This window comes from Bos taurus, chromosome 11 (genome assembly GCF_002263795.3).
Source record: "Bos taurus isolate L1 Dominette 01449 registration number 42190680 breed Hereford chromosome 11, ARS-UCD2.0, whole genome shotgun sequence".
Taxonomy (NCBI): domain Eukaryota; kingdom Metazoa; phylum Chordata; class Mammalia; order Artiodactyla; family Bovidae; genus Bos; species Bos taurus.
The window spans coordinates 103,416,131-103,441,738 of record NC_037338.1 but is presented as its reverse complement, the minus strand read 5'-3'; the positions used below and the strand labels follow the sequence as shown (position 1 = coordinate 103,441,738).

General features: G+C 52.4%; 1 protein-coding gene and 1 long non-coding RNA gene across 8 annotated transcripts in view; one reads left to right on the top strand and one right to left on the bottom strand.

Annotated features, from left to right (window-relative positions):
* LOC132346645 (uncharacterized) lies at window positions 1-3,558 on the bottom strand. Of its 2 annotated transcripts, XR_009496573.1 has the most exons (3): window positions 2,914-3,558; window positions 1,029-1,144; window positions 1-598 (listed from the first exon to the last, which is right to left on the bottom strand). It is a non-coding gene; the product is annotated as an uncharacterized lncRNA (long non-coding RNA). The 2 variants fall into 2 exon arrangements; XR_009496572.1 differs by having other exon boundaries at window positions 1,029-3,558.
* Window positions 3,559-3,739: 181 nt separating this feature from the next.
* Window positions 3,740-25,608, top strand: part of CAMSAP1 (calmodulin regulated spectrin associated protein 1) — a 43,119-nt gene continuing 21,250 nt past the window's right edge. For 4 of the 6 annotated variants that reach the window (XM_010810399.4, XM_059891095.1, XM_059891094.1 and 1 more), the window contains exons 1-5: window positions 3,740-3,977; window positions 4,145-4,304; window positions 18,361-18,623; window positions 19,371-19,532; window positions 25,089-25,169. In XM_010810399.4, coding sequence (XP_010808701.1) covers window positions 4,145-4,304; window positions 18,361-18,623; window positions 19,371-19,532; window positions 25,089-25,169 — 666 coding nt within the window. In that variant the 5' untranslated portion in view covers window positions 3,740-3,977. Of the gene's footprint in view, window positions 3,978-4,144; window positions 4,305-4,401; window positions 4,505-18,360; window positions 18,624-19,370; window positions 19,533-25,088; window positions 25,170-25,608 lie in introns of those variants that run through there. The other 2 variants (NM_001192096.1, XM_059891096.1) reach the window with 2 other exon arrangements.

The following is a 25,608-nucleotide window of genomic DNA, read 5'->3' as shown; positions in this document are numbered from 1 at the left end:
TGAATTTGACAAAATTCAACATACTTTTATGTCAAAGTCTCCACACATTTGGTATAGAAAGAATTTAAGTTAACATAATACAGGGCATATATGACAATCACAGGTAACGTCATCGTGGTGAAAGGCTGAGAGCTTTCCTGTTGTTTTTTTTAAAGAAATTCCTTATTTTGTTTTGGTGGCTCAGCATGTGGGATCTGTTTCCCAATCAGGGACGGAACCTGCACAGACCCCCGCAACAGGGGAAGAGCAGAGTTGCAACCACTGGGCTGCCACGGCAGTCCCTCCTTTTAAGATGGGAAACAAGGGACTTATCCTCTGCCGCCGCCTCCTCCTGTTGTCATCGATCTTTCCCAGCATCAGGGTCTTTTCTAATGAGTCAGCTCTTTGTATCAGGTGGCCAGAGTATTGGAGCTTCAGCTTCAGCATCAGAAAGGATGAGATGGTTAGATGGCATCACGGACTCTTTGGACATGAATGTGAGCAAACTCCAGGAGACAGTGAAGGACAGGGGGGCCTGATGTGCTGCAGTCCATGGGGATGCAAAGAGTCGGACACGACTTAGCGACATGATCCAGCAATCTCACTTCTGGGCACATATCTGAAGGACATGAAATCACTATCTCAAACAGATACATGCACCCTTCAAGTTCATTGCAGCAGCATTCAAAATATCTAAGACACAAAAACAACCTAAGCATGGGTGGACAGAGGAAATGTAGTCCATAACGAAGTGTATGAATATCGCCATAAAAATGAGGAAATCCTGCCATTTATGACAACATGAACTTGTGTTGAGGGTATTATGCTAAAGAAACCTAAGCCAGACAGAGGAACAAGAACTGCATGATCTCACTTATATGTGGAATCTACAAAAATCAAACTCATAGAAACAAAGAGTGTATTGGTGGTTGGCAGAGGCTGGGGAGTGGGGGAAACGGAGAGATTTTGGTCAAAGTATAGAAATGCATAGTTACAAGATGAATACCTCTGGGGTGTGTAATGCACAGCGCGCTGACTAGTTAACATACCTGCAAGTTGCTAGGAGAGCATATCGTATGTGTTCTCACCACACACACACACGTAACTAGGTGACCGATGAGTGTGTTAGGCAACCTTACTGTGGTCATCATCTCACCGTGTATACCTATACACAGAGCAAATTATCACATTGCACACCTTAAACTTACTCAATATCATGTCATTTATCTCCATAAAACGATTTGCTAAACTTGAAAAAAAATTATACACTTTGACCAAGAGGGATTTGAGGCTGGTTCAGTATCCAAAAGTTATTAATGTAAAGAACTACATTAACAGAATAAGTAAAAATACCACACATGATAATCTCCATAGTCACACACACCAAGCATTTGCTGAAATCCAACAACCTTTCAAGAGTAAAACACCCAACAAAACAGGAATAGAAGGGAACTTTCCCAACCTGATAAATACACCCCCCACCCCCTACCGCAGTTGACACCATACATACCCTGTGGTCCACGACTGGATGCTTCTCTCCTAAGAGCAGAACACGTCAAAGATATCTGCTCTGCTACTTTTAAAAAATTTTATTTTTGGGGCTACACCATGTGGCATTTAGGATCATAGTTCCTGACTAGGGATTGAACCCAAGCTCCTTACGTTGGCAGAGTGGAGTCTTAAGCCCTGGACCACCAGACCACCAGGGAAGTCCCTGCTCAGCTAATTCTATTTAATGTTGTGTTGGAGGTTCTGGCCTGGGTGAGAAGAAATAAAAGGCACCCAGACTGAAAAGGAAGAAGTACAACTAACTCTATTCCCAGAGGTCCAGCGTCTCATATATAGAAAATCCTAATGAATCCTCCAAAAGACAGTTATAACTAATAAAATTGCCGGAAATAAAGTCAAGGTCAATGAAAACCCCCAGAGTCACCCTCTATCCCTGCTCTATGAACTCACACCCCAGCCATCAGGGGATGGTCTCCCTGCTTCCTTCCTTGTCCTTCCTACCACCTACTCTTCACCCAGCAACCAGAACGACCCTTCTAAAGGGTCAGTCACATCCTTCCTCCCCATGTTCAAAGCCCCTCCAAAGTCTCCAGGTGGCCCTAGTGGTAAAGAAACTGGCTACCAAGGAACCCTAAGAGACGGTCATGCCCTGGGTCAGGAAGATCCCCTGGAGGAGGGCATGGCAACCCACTTCAGTCTTCTTGCTTGGAGGTTCCTACCCACAGAGGAGCCTGGCGGGCTACAGTCCACGGGGTTGCAGAGTCGGACACGACTGAGCGCTTGGCTTCCCATCTCAGAGAACGGGGTCAAGGTTCTCCCTGTGCAGAATCTGCACCACCCCTCCCCCACACCTTTTTCCTACCAGTGTCCCTGGATCCTGGGTTCAGCCCCTCCCCTTTTCTTCCATACCAGGCACTCCTGTTGCAGGGTCTCTGCACCTGCTGTTCCCTTGCCCAGACCCCAGCTGCCCAGGTACGCTCCTGCTTGCGCTTCAGTTCCTGCAGGTCTTTGCCAAATTCCTCCCTGCAGCTTACCTCACCTGCACACCCCCAGATCTGCCTACACTTTCACCTCCTCGCATGCAGGCACATTCTTTCAGCTCCCTGGGGGCTGAGAGAGGGGCAGGGATTTGTGTTTTGTCCCCTGCTGTGAGCCAGAGTGAGGCTTCTGCCTGCACAGGACTGTTTGTGGCTGGGTCCTGGAGCCTGAGTCACTTGACAACCTGGGTCTTCTCTGGCTTAGGACGCTGGGTGGAGTGGAGGTGACCTTCCTCCTGGGCCCCTTACTCATAGAAAACTGTCTCTCTTCTGCTGTCCTCCAGGCCTTGGGCTCCAGAAGGCTGGTGTTTGGCAGAGAAACCAGGAGCCCTTTCTTAGGGTTTTCTAAAGTGTTAGGTGGTGAGGTCCTTAGCTGAGCATCACTTACACAGGTCTGGCCATGTTATTAGCCCAACACAGGCCCTTTGGTGGTGACTTCGTCAGGACGGAGCCAGCCCCTTTTGGAAGACGTGACTGAGGCTCGTCCCCAAGGCTACACTCGTGGGTGAGGACCGTGCAGTTTGTCTCGGGGGTCCGGATGCCCACTTTCCCCGGACCGGGCCCTGGACTCCACGGCTAGGCCCACACGGGGCTCTCCCAGGCGCGGGTGGTCCAGGCAGGCTCCAGAAGCTGCAGAGGGAGGGGGTTTCCCGGGCTGCCAGGGCCGCGGGATGGGGTTGGGGTGGGGGGGGGCGTGTATTCCAGAGGCGGCTCTCTCGGCGTGGGGTCCCCGAGCTCCCAGCACCCTGAGGTAGGAGGCGCCCTCAGGCTCTTTGGGTTACTTGACTGGAGATTGGTTCTCTGGGTACCGAGGTCCACTATGGGGGGAAGGCGGCTCCCCGCGCTGCGATACCAGAGTGGGGGGGGGGGAACCCCGGGGCTGCTCTGGGGCGCTGGACCGCAGGCACCGAGCGCTTTCCCAGGTCGCCCTTGGCTCCACAGGAGCTCCGCCCGTCGGGCGGCGGCTGGGGTCCAGCGGTCCGGACGACCCAGCGCCGGGGAAGTGGGAGGCGCGGCCCAGACAAAGAGATGCTGAGGGACCCGCCGAGGCCTGTCGGTCCGCGCGCGCGAGTGCGCGACCCCGCGCCGGCGAGAAAGGGCGGGGCCTCGGTCGGCACCCACTGCGCCTGCGCGGAGGGGCGGGACGAGCGCGGGCCAGCGCCCGCTGCGCCTGCGCAAAGGGGCGGGGAGAGCGCGGGCCGGCGGCCGCGCCCACTGCGCCTGCGCCGGCCTCGGCGGGGTGTGTGTGAGCGGTGTGCGCGCGCTCCCGCCGGTGGGCCGCCTCCTCAGCCGCCGCCGCCGCCGCCCCCGGATCCGCGCACGCGCCCCCCGCCCCGGCCCGAGGCCTCGGCCCGCGCCCCCTGTTTCCCGCCCCGGCCCCGCGGGCCCCGGCTCGGCCGCGCAGCATGCAGCAGCAGCACCCGCGGCGGCGGCGACGGTGGCGGCTCTGAGGTGAGGCGGCGGGGGCGCGGGCCGGGGCGGCGAGCCGGGGGGCGCGGGGCGCGCGGGCGGCCGGTGACCGGCGGCCCCACGCGGGTCCCGGGCGCGGCGAGGGGCGCGGCGCCTTTGTCCCGCGCGGCCCTGCGCGTCCCGCGCTGCAGCGGCCCTTTTGTGTGCAGATGGTGGACGCGGGCGGCTGCCCGGCCGGGGAGGGCTGGAGGAGGATGGAGGCCGCGCCCGACGGCGCCGTGGACATCGTGCCGCTGGACCGCTACGACCCGGCGCGGGCCAAGATCGCCGCCAACCTGCAGTGGATCTGCGCCAAGGCCTACGGCCGAGGTGGGCCGGGCGCGGGGGAGGGGCCGTGCCGGCCTTTGTGCGGTGTCCCCGCGCGCGGGGTTGGGGGCGCCGGTCCCGCAGGTGCGGCGAGGGTCGGCGCGCCCCTGCGCCCCGCGGGCCGAACGCGGTCCTGTGCGGGCGGGAGTCCCGGGCCGAAACCCTTGTGACCCCTGCCCTTCTCCAGTGTGTCCGAATCCCAGGTGTGGGATTCCCTAACGAGCATTCGTTTCGGATGGATCGGGCTTCATCCGAGTTGCTCCCTTCGGTTAATTCCAGTTTTGAAGAACTGGGTAACCTTGTTACTGGTTAGGCCTTAAATATGCTTAGTGGATTTAAGACGCTCCTATTCTTCCAGCTCTCGCGGTTTTACAGGCCCGGGTGATTCTCCTGATTATTGCTTGGCTCGGAAGGCTTTCTTTGATTAATTTCAGGTGCAAAATCGAGAGGGAGTTCTATGTCATCTTTCTTTTCATTTGAAGCATTTTTTTGAAAATTGCCTTTGTTCTGGGGAAAACGGTTCTTGTTTGTGGAGTGAGACAGAATCGGAGAGAGACTCTTTTCAAAAAAAAGAGTCTGGTTGACCGGTTTTGAAAACTTGCTGAACAGGGCGGTTCCTGGTGACAGGATCTCACCGGTTGGAGTGGCCTGTGCTGTGGATGGAGTCGGTCAGGAGCACAGACACGCCCTGCAAGTCCTGGGGATTAAAGGCAGGGCCTTGTTTTAAGTTGGTTTATAGCTACGGAGGGAGCTTCTCTCCCCCCAACCCCCACCCCTTATTTTGTGGTTTTCAGCTTTGCAGTTCTTTTTTATGCTTCCACCCAGCTTTATTCAGTTTCTGTATAGTACTATGGGGAAACAGTGATTTTGAGGAAAATATGGAATTGGTAAAAAGTACGTATGAAGTTTTGGGGACTTCCCTGGCAGTCCAGTGGTTAAGACTGTACTTCCAATGTAGGCAGCGTGAGTTCAATTCCTGATTGGGAAACTAAGATCCTGAATGTTTTGGAGCAGCCGGCGGGGGGGGGCCTGTATGAAGTTTTAGAATATGGGGTAAGGAATGAGTCATCCTAGAGCGGCTACTCAGGTGTCCAGTTTAAGGAAGAGGACATGGCTGTTGAACTCTGCAGGGTGATGGGTCCCCAGTCTGTGGCCTGCCTTTATGCCTGCCTCACGTCTCGCGTTGACTGTTGGTTTGCTTTTCCTTACGTGTACCACGTATTTTTACACCACTGAACTCTTCTGGTTTAGTCCTACGTGTTTCTGCGCCTGTCACAGCGACCGCTTCATCCTCATCAGGTTCTTGGATTCCTCCTCGCGTCCTCCCGCGTCCCCCTCCTCGCGTCCTCCTCGCATCCTCCTCGCATCCTCCTGCGTCCCCCTCCTCGCTTTTCCAGTGCTGTGTAGTATTTCACAGGAAGCCTGTTCACCGTTGCCGGGCGCTGGCTGGCTGGCTTCCAGTTCTCCTGCGCTTCGGCACAGCGCGTTCTCCGGCGTGGCTCTTGGGGCGCATGTGCAGCGTCACTCCTGTGTGTATTTTTAAGACTTTTGCATATGGAGTGGGACTGAATGCTGTACAGACACGAATGCTTCTAAAAAGCCCTCTCGTTGTTTGCTCTCCAATTTCTTAAGCTTAGTGAATGCATTTTTATCCTGTTGCATTTAGCTTTGGCATCCAGCGTGGGATTTGTCAGCTCTCTGGCAGTAAATATGCATCTCTCTCACTGTCGGGATTGGATTAGTTTGGTTTTATTTCCAGGACCAAATCACCCTTTATTACTTGTTGGCGCTTCAGGTAATTAATTCGAGAGCTGATATGAAAACTGGCTGTAAAATTTTGAGATGACTGGGTATTTATAGAGCAGAGCGTGAGCAGGGGCTGAAGGAGACTGGAGGCCATCTGAGGTTCTGAGGTTCTGAGGCTGGGCTGCGTGTTGCCCGTCCACTGCCTTGGTGCGTTCAAACACTAGATTTCGGGAGGTGTGCTTTCCATTCATTTTTGCAGAATGAGGATGCTTTTCCGGTCTGTACCGTGGCATGGGGGGTCACGGCCTGGTGGGAGGTTCCCCGTGACTCAGCGTGGGGTCTTGTCTTTCAGGAGATGGTGTGAGGCGGGGATTTTGGTAGAGGACCGTGTAGGTCTTTCCCCCCAAACTCTCTTCTTCGTCCAAAGGCCTGTTCTTTGTTTAATCTTCTGGATGCCTCCATGCTCCTCTCTAGCTTGATTTTCAGTTAATTAGAAGTGATGGTTTCAGTCTGCATGTTTTACTTGTCAGTCAGCTTTTGAGGGGGATGATGGTGAAAGTGACTTACATCTTTGCTTGTTACACAATTGTTCATTGAGTAGCTACACTGTTTGCATAGGAACGGAAAGCATGTGAACTCTCCAGGGCCACGTGCTCTGAGGCCGCCTTGTTGCGTGCACACCTTTGGGGACTCACGTCTCCCCCGGGCCCACCGTCTGCCGTTTGTAGTAAGTGGGGAGGCTCAGGCGAGCTCACCCTTGGCCGGGCCTGGAGGTGGCATATGGTTGTGCAGAAAGGCTTTCTCCGATTTTCCTCATCTGTGCCGCAGCCAAGAACTGTGGGCCAGCTTGTGCTTTTGTTTTTAGATTCTTCTCTTTTTTCTAGGTGTAGCTCTTGTTTTATTGACAGTGTCTTATTGATTTTTTCAGAAATAACATATTGGACATGTTGAAAGTTACTCACTTAGAAGAGTCATTAGAGTAGAACCTGCTCAGCTGGAATGTTTGTGATGTCCTTTTGGGTGAAAGTCTTAGTTGGTCAAGTTTAAAGGGGTGATTTGAAGTTGATTTTACAGTACAGGGTGCTGGACTGGAGCTACTGCATTCCTGGCTTTTGATTTCAGTCCGTGACCTTAGGAACCTTAAAGGTATTCAGGCCTGAGTCTCAGGGACAGTGGGGGAGTAACAGCTTCTGTTACCTCCCGAGGACAGTGTTGAGAAAGTAACCCACGGAAAGCACTGGAAGGCACTCTGCTCTTTGCAGATGTGCTGCTGTGTGACTGAGGAGCCCTGGAAACCAAGTTGCAGCTCGCCATGAGCTGGGCTGCCCGGACCTAGAGGCCACCAGGGTCCGCCTTCCCTTTCTGTTGGCAGCCAGGGGATCGGAGGGGCCGCCAGGCTCTCCAGAGCCCACTGCTGGCGAGGGGCTGGCACTCTGTTCTCTCAGCAGTCTCCTCGTTAACTGACTAGGAAACGACGCTGTGGGGTGGGAGAACAGGGCAGCCTCGAGTGGGGTCTTGGGGAGCAGGCCTTGGGTCGAGCCCAAGGCCAGCTCGGCGCCTGATGTTAGGAGCCGAAGCCCCTCCCTGTGTGCTCCGGGGGGGCCACCACTTTCCTTTGTTGTCCGACATCTGGCTGAGAGGGAGCACGTGGTCAGCACTCCTCCAGGCCCCAGAGCTGGGGATGAAGTGGCCGCTGCGTCCGTCCCGGGACCGGCTTGGACGCGGCCGCTCGAGTCACCCGGGAGGCCTCGTTCGTGAGCGTGTTGGCAGGTTTATTGTTGTTGTTGACGAGTTCTTTTGATATGATTTGTTCAGGTGATTGGTTTTTGAGTGTTTCAGGAATATGTTTTAAACGTATTTAGAAAATCAGAGTGTAACTGCTCGAAGCGTTATTCATTCCTGCTGCTGTACGAGCACGCACGTCCCTTCCCTCGAGGCCCCTCCCTAGGTTTTGTGTTTTCAGTCTTTTTTTTAGCATGGGATTTGGATGCTGCTGAGATGGAGGTGGCAGGGCAGCCTGGCTGCGTCTACTCAGTGGGTGCTGAGTACTAGGGGGTCAGGGCGCTGGCTGACAGTGTGGCCTGGCCTCCCCTCTGCCTGGGCGTGCTGAGAACTGCCCACGTCTGAGCGCAGGGTAGCTGTGGTTGTCCCGTTCAGTGCTGTGTCTGCAGGACAGAGGCTGTGCTCACGGATTTATCAGGTTGCTTAGAGTTGGAAACGCCTTTGAAACAGGTGAGATAGGAAGACTTCTGTCCTGGTGGCTGTACGTGGCTGAATTTTTATTTCTAAAAATAGAACCGTTTGTACATGTTCTCTTTTCTATCCTGATGCCACAAATTAAACACTAACCAAAGAATGTAAATCTGTCTTTAAGTTCAAACTGTCCTGACCCTTTTAATCAAAAGCGTTGGCCACCGTTGTGCTTTACGCTGTTAAGTTGGTGTAAGTGTTCTTACCAAGAGCCCTGCGTATTTCCTTTGTATTCCGCGTATCCTCCTGATCGCTCACAGGCGTCCAAGCTGGTTTCTGGTGGCCGTATCACCATTTTACGCACCAGTCTCCTTTTCACTTCCTACACTGAGGAATTTAGACGGCTGTCATTTTTCACCTAACGTGAAGGTGACAGGGATGGAGCCAGGGTCATGTTCATTTAACCAGTAACAATCTCATAGCTATCGCGGGCAGGGTTGCGTTTTGCACTGTAGGGAGTACAAGGGGAGGAGTTATGTGATGTTCTTTCCTTATTTGCTGAAAATTTGCATGAACTGTTGACGTATACAAAGGAAAATGAAGTAATGCATGATGAAAAACGGCAGCATGTCCTTAGTACAGGACCTGTCTCAAGGCGAAAGATGGAATTGTCAGGCATTTCCATGGGACCCGAGTGCCTGGGCTGCAGGGCGCCGTGGTCCCTGTGGGGGCTGCTTGGAGTGGGGGTGCTTCGTGGGGAGGTGGCCTTTGAAGGATGGCAGATATTTGGGTAGTCCCCCCACCCAGGTAGTAGAGGGGAGGGCATCTGGCAGGTTCTATGCAGAGGAGGAAGTGTTCGAAGGTCTGAGTCGATTAACCTTATTGTGACAGAGGATTTGTGGACCGAAATAGTAGGTGATTAGCGTGGAAAATAGTGTGGGCCAGACTGTTCGCGGGGTTCCCAGCTGGCTAGGGATTTCTTTCCCCATGGGTGCCAGGGAAGATCTTTGCGTAGGGGTGACGGGTTGAGAGCTAGCCTGGCAAGATTCTTCTGACAGGTTGGAGCGGGTAGGGGCTGTATCAGTGCAACGTCCAGGAGCCCTGCTTAGGCCGTTCAGGCTGCTATGACAAGACATAGACTGGGTGGCTTAAGAACAGCAATTTTTTTCTTACGATTCGGGAGTGTGGACGGTCAAGATCAAGGTGCTGGCTGGGTCTCTGGTGAGAACCTGCTTCCTGGTTCGTAGATGCTATCTTCTCGCTGTGCCCTCGTGGCAGAGGGGTGAGGGAGCCTCGCTGGATGGGCTCACACCCCACTTATGGGGCTCCACCCTCATGACTTAATTGCCTCCCCAAAGCCCATCTCCTAACACCTTCGCCTTGGGGTGGTCAGGTTTTGTTACGTGAGTTTTGGGGGACACATAACGTGGAGCCCATAGCAGAGCTGATGTCGCTTTGACTTGAAGTACCAAGGCGTTGGCCAGTTTGTCTGCAGTGGGAATTAGGTAGGTTGAGTCAACAGATGCTGAGAGGGCGGAGTCCCCGAGACTGGCTGGCTGATGAGGTGGGGCAGGGTCAGCTGGGCAGCCGCCGGAGCCTGCAGGACCCTTTAGGAGTATTTATAGTTTTCACTGCCTAGAACCTCCCTGCCTTCCTGGCTTTGTTGTCACAGAGAGAGATGATCTTTGAGTTTATTTCTATTTCTGACTTCTCTGCTGTGCCCTCACCTTACCCTCTCTGTGAGACTTCATGCTAACTAGTTCACTTAAGTACCCCTCAGTCACTGTGCTCCAGGTGCTTCAGACTCAGGCAGAATTAAACTTGCATCAGTTCGGCTGAGCCTTGTGTTGTGACGTGTGGGTCCTTGGTGTGCTTCTCAGGGCTCACAGAGGGCCAGCCATGGGCCTTGCCCACACAGACCTGTGATGTGAGACCAGGAGACTGTAGTGCCTAAGAGGAGCCGGTGCGGAAGGGAGGGCAAGCTGGAAGGGAGGGCGAGCAGCTCCCCTGGGGGAATCTGAAATATTCCATTCAAGAAAGTGAAGCTGAGTGTGTGGCTCAGGTGGGTGAGAACCAGGCCGGTGGGGCGGGGGCAATGCCACCTCCCCCAGGCTAAGGGAAAGGAATGTGAGTTTAGCGCCTGTAAGATAAACGTGGATTGGAGAGACCGCCTAGGGCCAGATCTTGGAATGCCTGAAATAGCTGATAGCTGTTTTTGTATATGAGTTGGGAAGCCATTGAAGGCTTTCTTAGGAGGGAAGAGATGTACATTAAACCTTGGTTTTTTAGAGAAATCTCTGTGGAGTGGATTCCTGTTGAGTATACAGTGAAGAATCTTATCTTGGACCTTTGAGAAAACCAATTTCACATCCAGTAAAATGCACCCATTTGTGAGAGTATATAGTCCGATGAGTTGAATGAATGTCTTCACCGCATGCTCAGGGCCACAGGCAGGGTGAGCCATGCTCATCACCCCAGGGCTGCCTTGAGCCCCTGCAGTCAGTTCTTGCCCAGAGCGCCCCTGATCTAGGGGCATCAGGTGTTCTTGGTCTGCCTTCCTTATTCTTCATAATGCTCTAGAGATGCGTCCACGCATAAAGACCTTTTTGGCTTAGTGCTGGGGGTGGTCTTCATTGTTTGGCTCCCCGCATTTTGCGTATTCATTCACTTGTTGACGGACAGACACTTGGATTGCTGCTGGTTCTATCCGCCACGGACAGAGCTGCTGTGAAACGTGCACGAGTGTCCGAGTGTGTGTGGGCGTGTGTCTCCGTCTCTCCTGGTCAGTGCCTGGGCGTGGAGCTCCCAGGTCGTGTGAGCGTGTGTGACCACTCGGTTGTTTTCCGCAGCGGCCGTGTCATCTTGTATTTCCACCAGCACAGCGCGGGGTGAGGCTGTGGTTGCTCGGCAGCCTTGCCAGCACCTGGCACTGCCAGTCTTTCTGTGGAGGCTGTCCTGGTGGGGGGGCTGTGACGCCTCACCGCGGTTTCGGTGTGCATTTCCCTGCTGACTAATGATGAGTCTTCTTTTGTTTTAAGTGTGCTTATGGGCCAGTTGAATCTTTTTTCTGTGGAGATGCCTTTTCTGATCTTTGGCGAATTTTTCTTAAAAATGAAAGTTTTATCTTGAGAAAATTATATACTAACATGTAGCTGTAAGAGATCATACAGAGAGGTCCTGGTCGCCCTTTACCAGATTTCCCCAGTAGTAACTTCTTGCAAAACCATAATATAATGTCACAACTGGGATAGTGAGGTTGTATAATTAGATGCTGAGCATTCTGTTCCCACAAGGACCTCTTCTGTTACTCTTTCCCTATTACAGTCATATCTGCCTCCCTTCCTCACTGCTTGCTTGAGATTTATTTTGCCGTATTTTTTTTTCTGCTGGTTTCTTGAGGTAAGGACTCAGACTGTTGATTTGAGATCTGTCCACTTTTCTAGCGTAAGCATTTAGTGCTATGAATTTTCCACACGGCACTGCCTTGGCTGCATCCCACATATGTTGATATGTTATATTTTCATTCAGTTCTGTGTATTTCTCTTTATTTCTTTTGATACTGCCTATTTGATTCATGAATTATTTAGAAGTGTGATTTCCAGTTGTTGAAATTTCCAGTTGTTGAAATTGTTACTATTTCTAGTCTGAATCCGTGTGGTAAGATAGCATACTCTGTGATTGCCGTTCTTTTAAACTTGTTAAGATTTGTTTTATGGCCCAGGCTAAAGAATTGATGCTTTTGAACTGTGGTGTTGGAGAAGACTCTTGTGAGTCCCTTGGACTGCAAGGAGATCCAACCAGTCAATCCTAAAGGAAGTCAGTCCTAAATATTCTCTGGAAGGACTGATGCTGAAGCTCCAATACTTTGGCCACCTGATGCATAGAACTGACTCATTGGAAAAGACCCTGATCTTGGGAAAGATTGAAGGTGGGAGGAGAAGGGCCAACAGAGGATGAGATGGTTGGATGACATCACCGACTCGATGGACATGAGTTTGAGGAAGCTCCGGGAGTTGCTGATGGACAGGGAAGCGTGGTGTGCTGCAGTCCACGGGGTCACAAAGAGTCAGACCCGACTGAGCAACTGAACTGAACTGAAGGTCTGTTTTGGTGAGTGTTCTGTGAGCATCTGAAGGAGAGTGTTTTCTGTTGTGGGTGGCGTGTTCTTCGCGGGTCAGTTAGATTCTGCCTGTGGTTTGTGTTGCTCAGATCTCTTTCCGTGCTGATTTTATGTCTAGTGGTTCTGTCAGTTCAGGCGGGGATGTTGAAGGAAGTCCCTAACTGTGGCTGACGGCTCTGTCGTGTTTTTTAATACCAGCTCTTAGGCTCTGTAGCCTGGTGGATCCACGTTTAGGGTTGTAAAGTCTTCTTGGTGGGTTGACCCTTTATTGTTACGTGATGTCCCACTTTACATAACAGGCTCAGGGGTCTCCCCTGGTGACTCAGTCGTTATTCAAGAATCCGCCTACAATGCAGGAGGCCTGAACTCAGTCCCTGGGTCAGCAAGATCCCCTGGAGAAGGAAATGGCAGCCCATTCCAGTATTCTTGCCTGGAGAATCCCATGGACAGAGGAGCCTGGTGGACTGCAGACCAGAGGGTCACAAAGAGTTAGACACGACTGAAGCAACTTGGCATACATAATGTTCCACTTTATTTCTAGTAATTTTCTTCCTATTTAGTACTTTATCAAATGTTAATATAGCTCTTCCTGCTTTGTTTTTTTAAACAATATTTGCCTATATAGCCTTTTCTGTCCCTTTACTTTCAACCTACTTATATTGTTGAATTCGAAGTAATTTTCTTGTAAATGACCTATAATTGTATCTATTTTTTAATCCACTCTGCCAATCTCTGTCTTTCAATGTACTTAGAATATTCACTTTTAGTGTAGTTGTTGCCATCTTAAGTCTGAGATCTTATTTATTTGTTTTCTGTTGTTCCTGGTTTTGTTTGTGTGTTGGTTTTGTTTTTTGGACCTTGTTACGGGTTACTTGACTATTTTTTGGGATTCCATCTTGATATATTCCGTCTTGTCATTTTGGGGTGTATCTGTGTAGCTATCTCAGTGGTTTCTTTGGGTATTACAGTATGCATATGTGACTTCCAACAGTTGACAGGTATTATTTTACCATTTTGAACGAGGTGTGGAAACCTTTTTTCCATTTCGGTTCCTTTGCTCTCCCCACTTGTAAAAGTATTTAAAAGTCGTCATCGTCTCGAGTCCCTAAAGGTGGGGACTTTGTCTCACCGGGTGTGATTTAGGAAACTCACAGGGAGAAGGGTAGTCTACTTACTCATGCATATTACCTGCTCCTTCCTGGTTCTCCAGGGTTCATTTTTTTTTTTTTAAATCATGTTCTTTCTATTGGGAGGATTTTCTTTAGCCAATCTTTCAAGGTTTGCTAGAGATTCCTCCCCCCTTTCCCTCCCCCACCCCCAATTTTCTTTTGCCCGAGAACGTCTCTAGTTCTTCAGTTCCTTGGGGATGGCCTTGCCAGATCTGGACGTTCTTTTCCTCAAGCACGTGTATGCTGTGCCACTTCCTGCGCCTCCTTGGCTCAGAGGGGAAACACACTGCTCACTGAGTTGTATTCTCTTTCTTTCCAGCTGCTCCAAAATACTTTTTCTTGAGTTTTCATAAGTTTGGTTATGCAGTGTCTTGGCGTGGATTTCTTTGGGTTTATTCTATTTGGAGTTCCTTCAGTTTCTTGAATCTGAGTGGATGTCTTTTGCCGTATTTGGGAAGTTTCCACTGTTGTTTCCTTACCTTCTGTTTTAGCCCTGCTCACGTTCGTTGCAGAGACTCCAGCAATACAAATGCTGGGTCTCTTGTTATTCTTCTCAGGTCCCTGAGACTTAACTCATTTTGTTTTTTGAGTGTATTTTCTCTGTGATTCCATGCTCTGTTATCACCACTTAAACTATCGAGGCTGTTTGTGCTGTGCTTAGTCGCCCAGTCGTGTCTGACTCCGCAACCTCATGGACTGTAGCCCACCAGGCTCCTCTGACCATGGGATTCTCCAGGCAAGAGTACTGGAGTGGGTTGCTGTGCCCTCCTCCAGGGGGTCTTCCCGACCCAGAGATCTAACCCAGGTCTCCCGCATTGCAGGCAGATTCTTTAACATCTGAGCCACCAGGGGAGCCCGGAGACTATTTAGTAAGTTCTAAAATGTTACTCTATTTTTCAGTTCATTATCTGATTCTTTTTATAACTCCTATGTTGAATTTTTTTCAATTTTCATTTGTTTCGGGAGAACTTGTGATTGCTTGTAGTCTTTTTTCCGATGGTTGTTGTAAAGTCCTTGGTCAGATAACTCCAACATCAGACTCATCTTGGTGTTGGTGTCAGTTGATTCTCTTTTTCTCATTAAAGATTTTCTTGGTTCTGGGTGTGATAGGCGATCTTTGATTGTTTCCTGGTCATTTTGGCTGTTACGTTAGGTGACTCTAGGTGTTACTGAGGTTTTTTTTTTATCATAGTAGGCAGTCTCCCCGCGTAGGCTCCGCACGCAGGTCCCGGGCCACCGTGTGGACTGCGGTTCCAGCGGCAGTGCACTGCTCAGGGCCTTTGCGGTGCCGTTTCGTGGTGTGTCTGGGGTTCCACTGCCCCTGCTGGTGCTGCTTTCGGAGGCGGAGGGTGGCCCCTGGGGCCGACTGCCCGGTGCCTCTGGGTGAGGCGGGATTCTCTTCCCCCAGGATGAGGAGTGTCCAGGCTGGACTCCCTCCGCTGGACTCCCCTTGTGCAGGCTGATGAGGGGGTGTCTCCGGCCTGGTGGGGAAGGAGAGGCGCTTCCAGGTTGGGTTCCTGGTGGAGGTGGGTGTTCAGGCTGCTTCCTGCCCCTTGCTGGTTCTGCCGGGATGGCCCGGGCCAGTGGGTCGGACTCCCCTCACCTCCCCTGTGCAACAGGAATGAGCCTGCTTACCTTACCTTCTGTTTCCAGGCTGGGGGTCAGGAAGTACCAGGCCTGGGTCACCTTTGCTGGGTGGGAGGTGGGAAGACACCCTGTTGCTGTGCTCTTCCCGTCTGGGGTCGTCTTCCACCTTCCCAGTTCTCTGTGGGTTCTCCTGTGAGATACGCCAGGGTTTGTGGTTGTGCCCAGTGGAGAGGAGCAGGGAGAGACTGGTCCATGCCATCTTGTCCTGACCAGAGGGCCCCTTCTGGCGCTTTACAAGATCCTCCTCTGTCTTTGGGTTTTACCCGTGTTACAGGGAGGTTCTTTGGTCTGTCGATTTCTTTCTTCTTCTTTTAACCCCTGCTGGGGAGCATGGATTCACAGTGTTGGGACTTCCTGCCGGCTCTGCTGGACCCTGTCTCTCCCTTTGCTTCCGCTCCCATCTTGCCTGGCGCTGGCAGTGCCTGTCTTTCCCCTTGTCCGCTGTGTTTTCTCTCCCCTGTGTGCAGTGTGCTGTCAGCACCAGTGTGTCCGTGAAGTCACTGTATATTTCTGTTCTGGAATTTCTTCTTGGTTCTTTTTCTAATCTGCCAAGTTCTTTTCTCTCTCTCTCTCTCTCTCTCTTTAAGAATAATTTCCACTTTTCTGCCAGAATTCTTAATTTTATCCTGTTTCCTTTCATTAAGTGTAGCCATCGAAGGTCTGGCTGATACCTCCAGTTAGGGGTCCCCTGGGCCCGTTACTTCTCTGGCTTTCAGCAGTTTGATTAGGAAGTGTGTGGGCCTGGTTTTCTTCGAGTTGGTTCTGTTTGGGTTTGCTGGGGTTCTGGGCACCATTCATTCTCATATTTTTCCTGCCCCAGGCTTCCCTCAGTGGGAGCAGTCACGGGGCCTCTGCTTTTCATTCCATCGTCCCTCTGTCTGCAGATGGATTATTTCTGTTGATCTGTCTTCAGGTTCACTGATTGTTTTCTCTGTTTTGTTTGTATTTTTAAAATTTCAGTTAATTTTTAATTTTTTTTATACAATTTTTAAAGGTTACTTCCCATTTATAGTTATTACAAAACACTGCCACCTTCCCAGGGCTGTGCAGGCTGCCCTGGAGCCGCTTTGTTCCCAGTGTTTCTGTTTGTAGCCCCGCTCCCCCGCCTTCATGCTGCCCACCGCCCCTCCGCCCCCGCTGGTAACCACTGGTTTCTTCTCCATATCTGTGCGTTTGCATTTGCTTTGTTCATCTTTTTGAATCTGTCATTGAACTTCCTGTTGATAACTAGATTCTGCAGTTCTGAAGGTTTTTTGGTTTTTTTTTAAGCTTTTAAAAATTTATTTGTGTATTTATTCATGGCTGTGCTGGGTCTCTTGCTGTGCTCGGGTTTTGTCCCGTTGCGGCAGTGGGGGCTCCTCTTGGTTGCGGGGTGTGGGCTCTGGAGCACGTGGGCTCGTGCGGTTGTGACACACGGGTGTAGCTGCCCCACAGCCTGTGCTGTCTTCCCGGGCCCGGGATCCAGCTCTCGTCCCCTGCATCGGCAGGTGGATTCTTCACCACAGGACCACCAGGGAAATCCTGAAGGTGTTTTTTTTAAATAAGTTTTATTTCTCTGTTAATACCTTCTGTTCTTTCCATCTGTTTCAGGAGGGCTTCATGGAGCCTTGTATAATAGGTGCTGTGAAGTCTCTGCTGATTCTCTCATCTGGGTCGTCTCAGAGTTAGTGTGTGTTGACCGTCTTCCCCCCTGAGAATCGATCACATTTTCCTGTCTGTATATGTTGAGTAAATAATGGATTGGGTCCTGGACATTTTGAACAGCATGAGGCTGTTTTCTGGGTCCCGCTAAAATCCCCTGGAGGATGTTGGTGTATCTGGTGGTTTGTTTAGCAGCCGGGTCGCAGTAAACCGCACTGGGCTCCAGAACAGACGCCTATTTGCCGTTCGTAGGCCGTGGGTTCCGAGGTCAGTTCGGTTCTTCGGGTCTGTCCTGCTCGCACTTGGCGCAGGAGGGGCTCACCTGTGAACAAGGGTCCCCTTTGAGGCTCCCTCCTGTCCTGGGTTCTGCACTCGTTCTGGCGTCCCCTCGGCCGGCAGGCCAGGGCCCCGCTCCTGAGCTGCCCGCGCCTGCACGTGGGGAGCTGGTTCTGTCCCTGGGCCTTGCCTGGTGGAGTGGGGACGGGCACTGGGAGCTGCCCCACTTTCTCTCTCTTCCAACTGGCATCTCCAGCGAAGGGTGGGGTGCACAGGGGTCCAGAATTAGCACCTCTGAGTGCTTGTTTCCACGACCAGCGTGAAGGAGTGAGTGAGCTCTCGAGGGAGACTGTCAGCCACCTGCAGAACCTCTGATGCAGCAGTTCTCGGCGGAACAGACGCTGGTGCTGGCAGGGCCTTCCAGTCTGCTTGGTCTGGGGTGGGCTGGGCAGTATGGTGTGTTTAGGGCTCTCTGTCCTGCCGTGTCATGGAGGCCCGTAGCCTGCGTTTTCCTTCGCCTGGGGGAGGGCGCCTCCTGGGGGCCTCTGCCCCTGCGTGCTCCAGGTCTCCACCATCCTGTCCCAGGCTAGCGAGGAGGCCTCAGTTGGCAGGATGGGGCAGAGCGTGGCGCACAGCAACAGGAAGACATTTCCTTGACTGTCTTTTTAGCCTGATTGATATTAAGATTGATAACCAATACTTGTGTGAATTTTGTGGAGCTCCAGCCTCTGCTCTCAGCGCCGTGACTTACTCGCGGGTTGTGATTTAATCCTCACCCAACCGTGGGAGATTGGCCTTCATAGCGTCCGGGATTTGCCCTTGAGGCAAGGCTGACCGGCCGTGAGAGGTGCGCCCGGCCAAGGCCAGGCCGCCACGCTCAGGCCCTGCTCTCGGCCCACACACGGTCCTGCTTGCACGAGACCTCGAGCTCTGATCTTCTGAGTTGAGCTGTGGCCCCGTGTTAACTACAGGCTTGTCCAAATTCTCTCCTCTGTGGCCTTTCCCATGGCCGCTCCAGAGTCCTGAGCCTGGATCGCTGTGGTGTGGCAGACCCACGTCTGCCCTGGCTCCCGACACTCCTGGTGAATCAAGGGCAAGGTCTCTGCAGACCTTGCCTTGCAGACAGCCGTCCCCACACCCACGTCCCCAACTCGACATCCTCTGGCTACCATCCCTCCAGCAGCTCCAGGAGGCGGGAAGCGACTGTGGGCGGCCGGTGCGGCTGCATTTGGGGGTAACACCCACACGCGGGGGTCTCCTGTCGCTGCAGATGACATCCCCGAGGACCTCAGGGACCCCTTCTACATCGACCAGTACGAGCAGGAGCACATCAAGCCTCCGGTCATCAAGCTCCTGCTGTCCAGCGAGCTGTACTGCCGCGTGTGCAGCCTCATCCTCAAAGGGGACCAGGTGGCCTCCCTGCAGGGACACCAGTCTGTCATCCAGGCCCTGTCCCGGAAAGGGATTTACGTGATGGAGAGCGACGACACCCCTGTGACGGAGCCCGACCTCAGCCACGCGCCCATCAAGATGGTGAGTGGCCTGGGCGGTGGGGGGCAGCTGGGGGGCGGCCGCTGTGTCCCTGCAGCGCAGCGGAGTTGCCCCGAAAGTTTGGGCCTGAGACCGCCTTCTCTTGGTGGGATGTGGCTGGGCTGGAACAGGGTGGGGGCGGCTTCCCCCAGTGTGTCCCCAGGGCAGTGCTGCCCCACCCTGGCTGTGGTAAACCGAGTTGCTTTCAGAGGTGGCGACATGGAGTTGTGGAGCCCGCTCTGAGATTGTTTCACGTCTAACTTCTAAGAATTTTCGTGCCAAAATAGACGCGCCTCTCCCCCCGAGTGTCCCCCTCCCCATCCTTCTCTGCAGCCGCTCACCAGCCTGGCGTTTCTGGGCCAGGCTGCTCCAGGTCGAAGCCACCTCCTGGTGTCTCCCACGTGGCTTTAGCTTAGCCTGTTCTTGGGTGTTTTGCATCCTCTGGTTTTTGGCCTGGCTGGGTGTGTTTCAGGTTGGGAGGATGTTACGGGTTCCGGGAAAAAAGGGCTTCAAGGTGTGAGTTCAGCATGCAGACCCCGGACTGCCTGGGACCAGTGGTGGTCACGTGGCCTCGGGCCTGTCTCGTGTCTTCTCCCATGGCTGAGCTCTCACGGGGTCCTCGGAGAGGAGGACGGGGGGCCAAGCTGACCTGACCCCGAGGAGGGCTCCTGTGTGGGTGTAGGGAGGGTCTCCGCCTGACCCTGGGCTGTGGGGCAGGGGAGGGTGACCGACTGCTGCTTCTGCCCACAGAGCGCCCACATGGCGATGGTGGACGCCCTCATGATGGCCTACACCGTGGAGATGATCAGCATCGAGAAGGTGGTGGCCAGCGTCAAGCGCTTCTCCACCTTCAGCGCCTCCAAAGAGCTCCCATATGACCTTGAGGATGCCATGGTCTTCTGGGTCAACAAGGTGAGCACGGGGGCCCTGCCGGAGGTGGGCGAGCGGCCTGAAGCTCCAGGGGTGCCCCGTGGGTGTGGGTCCTTTCTCCCCGAGAGCATCACTTTCCTGTGTGTCCTGCTGAGACGCGACCCAGCCGGAGGCCCAGGAGACTGTCCGCTGTGGTTCAGACGGACTGGCCCCTCCTGCGCGTGCAGACGGAAGGGCGAGGGGCTGCGGAGTGCCGTGTTGTGTTGGTGGTCCCGCTTCGTAAATTCTTGCTGTTTGTATCTCAGTCACCCAGTGTGCGTTCATGGAGATCTCAGTTTTAGAAGGTGTTTTGATGAAGAGGAAAGCGTATCTTCTTGAATGCTGTTTTCTCCTTTGACATTTAGACGCTCACAGTGTGACCGTCTGTACGATCCATGTGAAGAGTGTTCGTTTTCCGGGCTGTGTGGTGAGGGGATTCCACTGGAGCCTGTGGTTATTAAGCCCCTCCCTGCAGACAGGTACTGCGTGCGGGACACTGCGCTCACAGAGCAGAGGGGCAGAAGCCGGCCCTCGCGGGGTGGTGCTCCGTGCCCGGAGCTTGTGCATTCCTCACTGTACAGCTCGCACACGCGTCCTCTGTCGTGTAGGGCTTTATCCAGGGTCAGCTGAGGAGCAGGGCAGAGCCTGGCGGGGCCTGCATGTCTCGGGGATGACGTTCTGCCAGGATGTCTGCTGAGACAGTCACCCTGCTCTTGGTTCCCCCTCCTCCGCCCCGTGCAGGGCGGGGCCCTGGGGGAGAGGGACGCCGGTAAGGTGGGGGCTCTCGGGCTCACTGTGGACTTCCGGGCGTGGTCGGGATGTGGCGCCCGGCCAGTGCCTGTGAGATTGTCTCACGGCGGCGGCAGCCTGTCTTATGCACCCTCCAGCTTTGTGGGGGTGCAGGTGGGAAGCGCCCTGCGGGAATCTGGAGGCAAAGCGGGGCCTGGCTGGGTGCAGGACGAGGGGCCCAGCGTCTACGCTCTGCATGTCCGTGGTGGCGTCAGTCTTTCCGTTCAGCCATGAGTGGCTGTGTAGAGATATCTCGCGGTGTTAGTTGGCATTTCCCTAACAACTAAAGGTGTTTTTGTGTATTTTGTTAGGTGTCCGTTTGGATAGTTGGCCCAGGTTTAATGAGGTGGTTTGTCTTAATGAGTTTCGAGAGTATTTTATGTATATAAAGATCTAGAGATCCAGTACTTTCTTTGGTGTATCTTCTTGTGTTTTTATTGTTTCAGCATCAGGATGATGGCCAGTGTCAAAAAAATGAGTTGGGACGTATTCCCTCCTTTATTTTGTGAAACAGTTTTTGTACTATTAGTATTATTTTGTCCTGAAGTCTTTAATGGATTCTCTGCTGAAGCCATCTGGGCTTGGAGTTTTCTGTGGGAAGATTTTAATTATGAATTTAACTTTTCAGTGTACATGTAAGGTATTTAGGATTTCTGTTTAATTTCATGTCAGTTTTGGCAACTTGTGACTTCCAGGGAATTTGTTAATTTTATTTAAATTTTGACTCTATCGTCACGTCCCTATTTCCTCGTTGTCCTCTGGTGTATGTGTGGTCTATAGTGACGTCCCCTCGTTCCCCGCTCTTAGTAATTTCTGTCCTTTTTTCTTCCCTCTGTTGGTCTAGTTTGTCAACTTTATTAACGTTCTAAAAACCTGCTTTTGGTTTTTATTAATTTCTCCAGTTATTTTCTCTGTAACGTCTCTTCTTGCTTTTATTGTTTTTCCATTTATTTTGAGTTTAACTTTCTCTCCTTTCTGGGTAAAGTAGGAGATTAGTTTCCACACCTGTTCACTTTGGTGTGAACGTTTAACGTTAATAGCTGCTCTCTGAGTCATCCTTCAGCTGCACTGTGCGCATGTGTTACGTGCTGTGGTCTTCCTTCCCTTTAAGATACTTCACTTCACTTGTGGATCCGTTTCATCCGTGGGCTGTCTGGAAGATTGTGGCTCAGTCCCCGTGTGTGGTGGGGTGGCTCTGGGTACTTTTCGGGGCGTTGGCTTCTCGTTCCGGCGTGGTCAGCGCGCGCTCTGTGACTGCCGTCCTTCTGGGCTCACTGAGGCTTGTTCTGGGTCCACGTGTGGTCTTGCCGGTGTCGCCCGTGCTCTCCTGTCAGCCCGGCGTGCCGCACGTGTGGGTTCAGGGTGCTGTGGGTGGGGCGCATCTCCGGGGGCCTCACGCCCTGTCAGGCAGCTGCCAGAGGGCGCTGGCGTCTCCAGGCCTGACTGCGTCTGCTCTGCCTGCTGGGTGTGTTGTCCTCGCTCTGTGTGTTTTTGCATATTGCTACGTCGTGTGCTGTTAGGATTGTTCTGTTCTCTTGTGTTCGCAAAGTGTCCCTTTATCACAGGTGGCGGCCCTTGCCTCCAGCCTTCTCACGACCAGCACATCTCTCCCCTTCCTCTTATTATTTTTTTAAATTTACTTGTTCTCGGTTGCGCTGAGTCTTCACTGCTGCGCCTGGGCTTCCCTCCTTGAGGCGAGCGGGGCTGCTCTTGTTGGAGACCACAGGCTTTGGGCCCCTGGGCTTCGGTGGTTGCAGCTCGCGGGCCTACTCGCCCCTCGGCACGTGGAACCTTCCCGGACCCAGGGCTGAGCCCGTGTCCTCTGTGTTGGCAAGCGGATTCTTCACCACTGGACCTCCAGGGATCCCCCGTCCTGTTATGTTTAATCTCTCCTTGTCTTTCTGTTTAAAGTGGGTTTCTTACAGATCTCTTCTAGGCAATTGGAGTTTTAGATGAACTGCATTTAACCCGATGCTGGAGATGTCTGGGTTTGCATTTCATTTGCTGCAACATGTTGGTTTTATTGATGTACGTGAAGAAAATCTGATTTTCCATGGATGCATAGTTGAAGAGGAGAGAGTGTTTTCACAATCTTTCCAGATAATCATACACATCACTTTTTGATTCTACCCCAAAACCTGACTAGTTTCTCGAAGGTTAACCGAAATGTGGAATTCGAAACCATTACTAATGAACGTTTTTCTTTAAAGTTGAGATATAATTCCCATGCTGTAGAATTCTCCGTTTTAAGGTGCATCTTTCCGTGGGGTTTTAAGGTCCCACCAGGCTGTGCGGCCGCCACCACCGACTCCAGACACTGCGTCACGCCGGTCGTGTCGGCAGTCGTACCTGCCGCCCCGTCCCCAGCCCCCGCCAGCCCCTCCTCTGCTTGGTGTCTGTGTGGATTTGCCTGTTGCAAACATTTCATTTAAATGAAGCCTACAGCGTGAGGCCCCTCGTGTCTGACTCTCCATTTGCCACGGCGTTTGCACGGCGCACGCTTGCTGTGGCACTTACAGTACCTGCTTCTTTCTGTAGTCGTGTAATGCCGCGCTGTTCAGCCGTCCCAAGTTTTGTTTAGCCATTCTTCAGCCGACGGACATTTGCGTTTTCCACTTTCTGGCTGTTGTAAGTTCTGCTGTAAACGTTCTTGTATGAATGTGTGTGTGGCTGTGTCTTCGTCTTTCTTTGGCTTGTATCTCGGGGTGGAATTGCCGGGTTGCACAGGGCCCTGTGAAGAACTGGCAGGCTGGCCACAGCAGGCGCACCATTTGCCTTTCCCTGAGCACCTGAGGTTTCTAGCTTCCCATGTCCTTGCTAATACGCACTTCCTGCTTCTTTGTTTCCAGCCGTTCTGGAGGGTGTGAGGTGGTGTCTCACTGTAGTTGAAATTCATTTCTCTGATGAAGGGCGTCCTTATAGTTCAGTTGGTAAAGAATCTGCCTTCAGTGCAGGAGACTCAGGTTCAATCCTGGGTTGGGAAGATCCCTGCAGAAGGGAACGGCTACCCACTCCAGGAGCGACTTTCACTTTCCCTGATGGTGGTGATGGGGACCTCTTTTCATGTGTTTATTGGCCGTTTGTAGGTCTGTTTTGGAGAAATGTCTATACGGATCTTTTACTCATTTTAAAACCTGACTGTCTTGGTATTGTCGCAAGGTTTTTTTTATATAATCTAGGTACTAGCCCAGTGAACCTTGTTTTTTTGAAAACCATTGTGGTAGATGACGTTTGAGAGGTCTTGCTCTTTTCTTTTCTACTTATGTTTAATTGAAAGACAATTGCTTTACACTATTGTTTTGGTCTCTGCTGTGCCATCCGTGTGACTCAGCCACAGGTATACATATGTCTCCTCCCTCCCACCTCCCAGCCCGTCCCATCCCTCTAGGTTGTGAGTTCCCCGAGTAGCGCAGTGAACTTTCTGTACTCTTGTCATATTGGAATCTTTCGTACACTTTTCCTGGCCCCGTTACCGTGGTTTTCTGAGGCTGCACCTTGTCACTGGGAAAGCTGTTCTCTGACGTGTATGGATCTTCCCAGTGGCGTCACACCTCATGATACAGCATCAGAAACTACATTTGTTAACACTGCATCAATTCAATCAGAAAATCATTTCCATGTTAGGAAGGTAATTTATGGCATAATCAAATTTCCCCAAATTTTTAATTTCCAGTGTTTAATTGTGAAAAACTTTAGACGTGCAGAGGAGTTGCAAGAACTAGAGGATGTCTGTGGCTTCTGTGGCGCCCCCAGATTTCACAGCCGCTGTTTTTACTGCACTTCCTTTATCACTTATCCATGTGCATGTACGCTCTAGTTTATTTTAGAATATTTCCATATTTACTTTTATCTTTTTGTTTTAAAATCCATTTTTTCCAGCTGTCCCAGTGGTCCAGTAGTTAAGAATCCGCCTTGTAATGCAGAGGGTATGGGTTTGATCCCTAGTTGGGGAACTAAGACCCCACCTGCCGCAGGAGCAGCTAAGCCTGCGAGATGCAACTGCTGAGCCTGTGCACCGTGACTCCGGAAGTCCGCATGCCACAACTAGAGAATCTGTGTGCTGTAACGGAAGGTCCCACATGACTCAACTAAGACCCCTGATGCAGGCAAATAAATAAATATTAAAAAAAGGTTTTTTTCCCGTCCTTGATTTGATTTGCATGAGTTCACTTATCTGTGTTCTTTTTTAACGATAAGACACTCAGTTCTGTGGCATTTCATCTGATCGTAGCTTTGACCACATGCCCATTAGCCTTGTTTTTTCCTCCATGGTATTATTTTGTAATTTGCAGTTTTGATCTTATCTTTGGGTTAATAGTTCCAGAAAAAGGTATTTTTATTTCCGAGCAGTTGTAGTAAGTGCTTCCGGGCGTCTGACGATGGTTGCTGGTGTGACTTTGGTGTCAGGGAGTGTGCGAGCTCCTGTCGGGTGTCTGGGGCGGGTCTCAGCCAGGCCGCGGCATTGGCGGTGTTTGGTGACGTGGTGCTGCCCGAGCACCGGGGTGAGGCGATGAGGCGGGGAGCAGCGCACAGGCACCAGGGCTGCCGGGCCTTTCCCCCTCCTCCGTGCCATGGATCACGGGGTCAGAGTCATAGGTCCCGGGGTCTGTGTGTTCCACAGGTGTGTACTGGTCTAGACACTGCCTGCACCTGGGAGTCAGGAGCTCACATGGGCAGGGTGGGGTCTGGGCTGTGAGGGAGGGACGCACACCCAGTGCTGAAAGGCAGCCTCAGTTGCCTCCCTAACGCATTTGATTTCTTCCGCTTTAGGTAAATCTTAAAATGCGAGAGATAACAGAGAAAGAAGTTAAGTTAAAACAGCAGTTATTGGAAAGCCCAGCTCATCAAAAGGTAAAGGGTAAATTTCACTTCTGGGGGACGCTCCGTCGCCGTGGCTCCTGGTCGCAGAGAATCGCGTCCGTGTGGGCTCCCTGCGTGTTCTTCGGTTTCACTTGCCAGGCGGGGAGTGGGTGCCCTGGGGCCCTGCCCTGGTGGCGGGGGCCTGGCAGCACGCTGCCCTTTCTTCCAGGCAGGCGTGGCCTAGTATTGAACTTGAACTTGGGAGGGTGGGGGAGTGGAGGGAGGGCATAAGGGTCACCCGAGGGGAGTCAGCACAGGAGGGGATGTTCCTGGCAGCCAGTAGTCCCCTCGGGGCCCTCGTGGGCCACATGTCCAGTGTGGGCTTTAGGAGGGCGAAGGTCCCATGTCTAGTGAAACGACACGCTTCCTCCTGTTTCTCCCTTTTTGGGGATGGGGGTGCCGAGTGTGTGTGTGACTGAATCCACGTTCC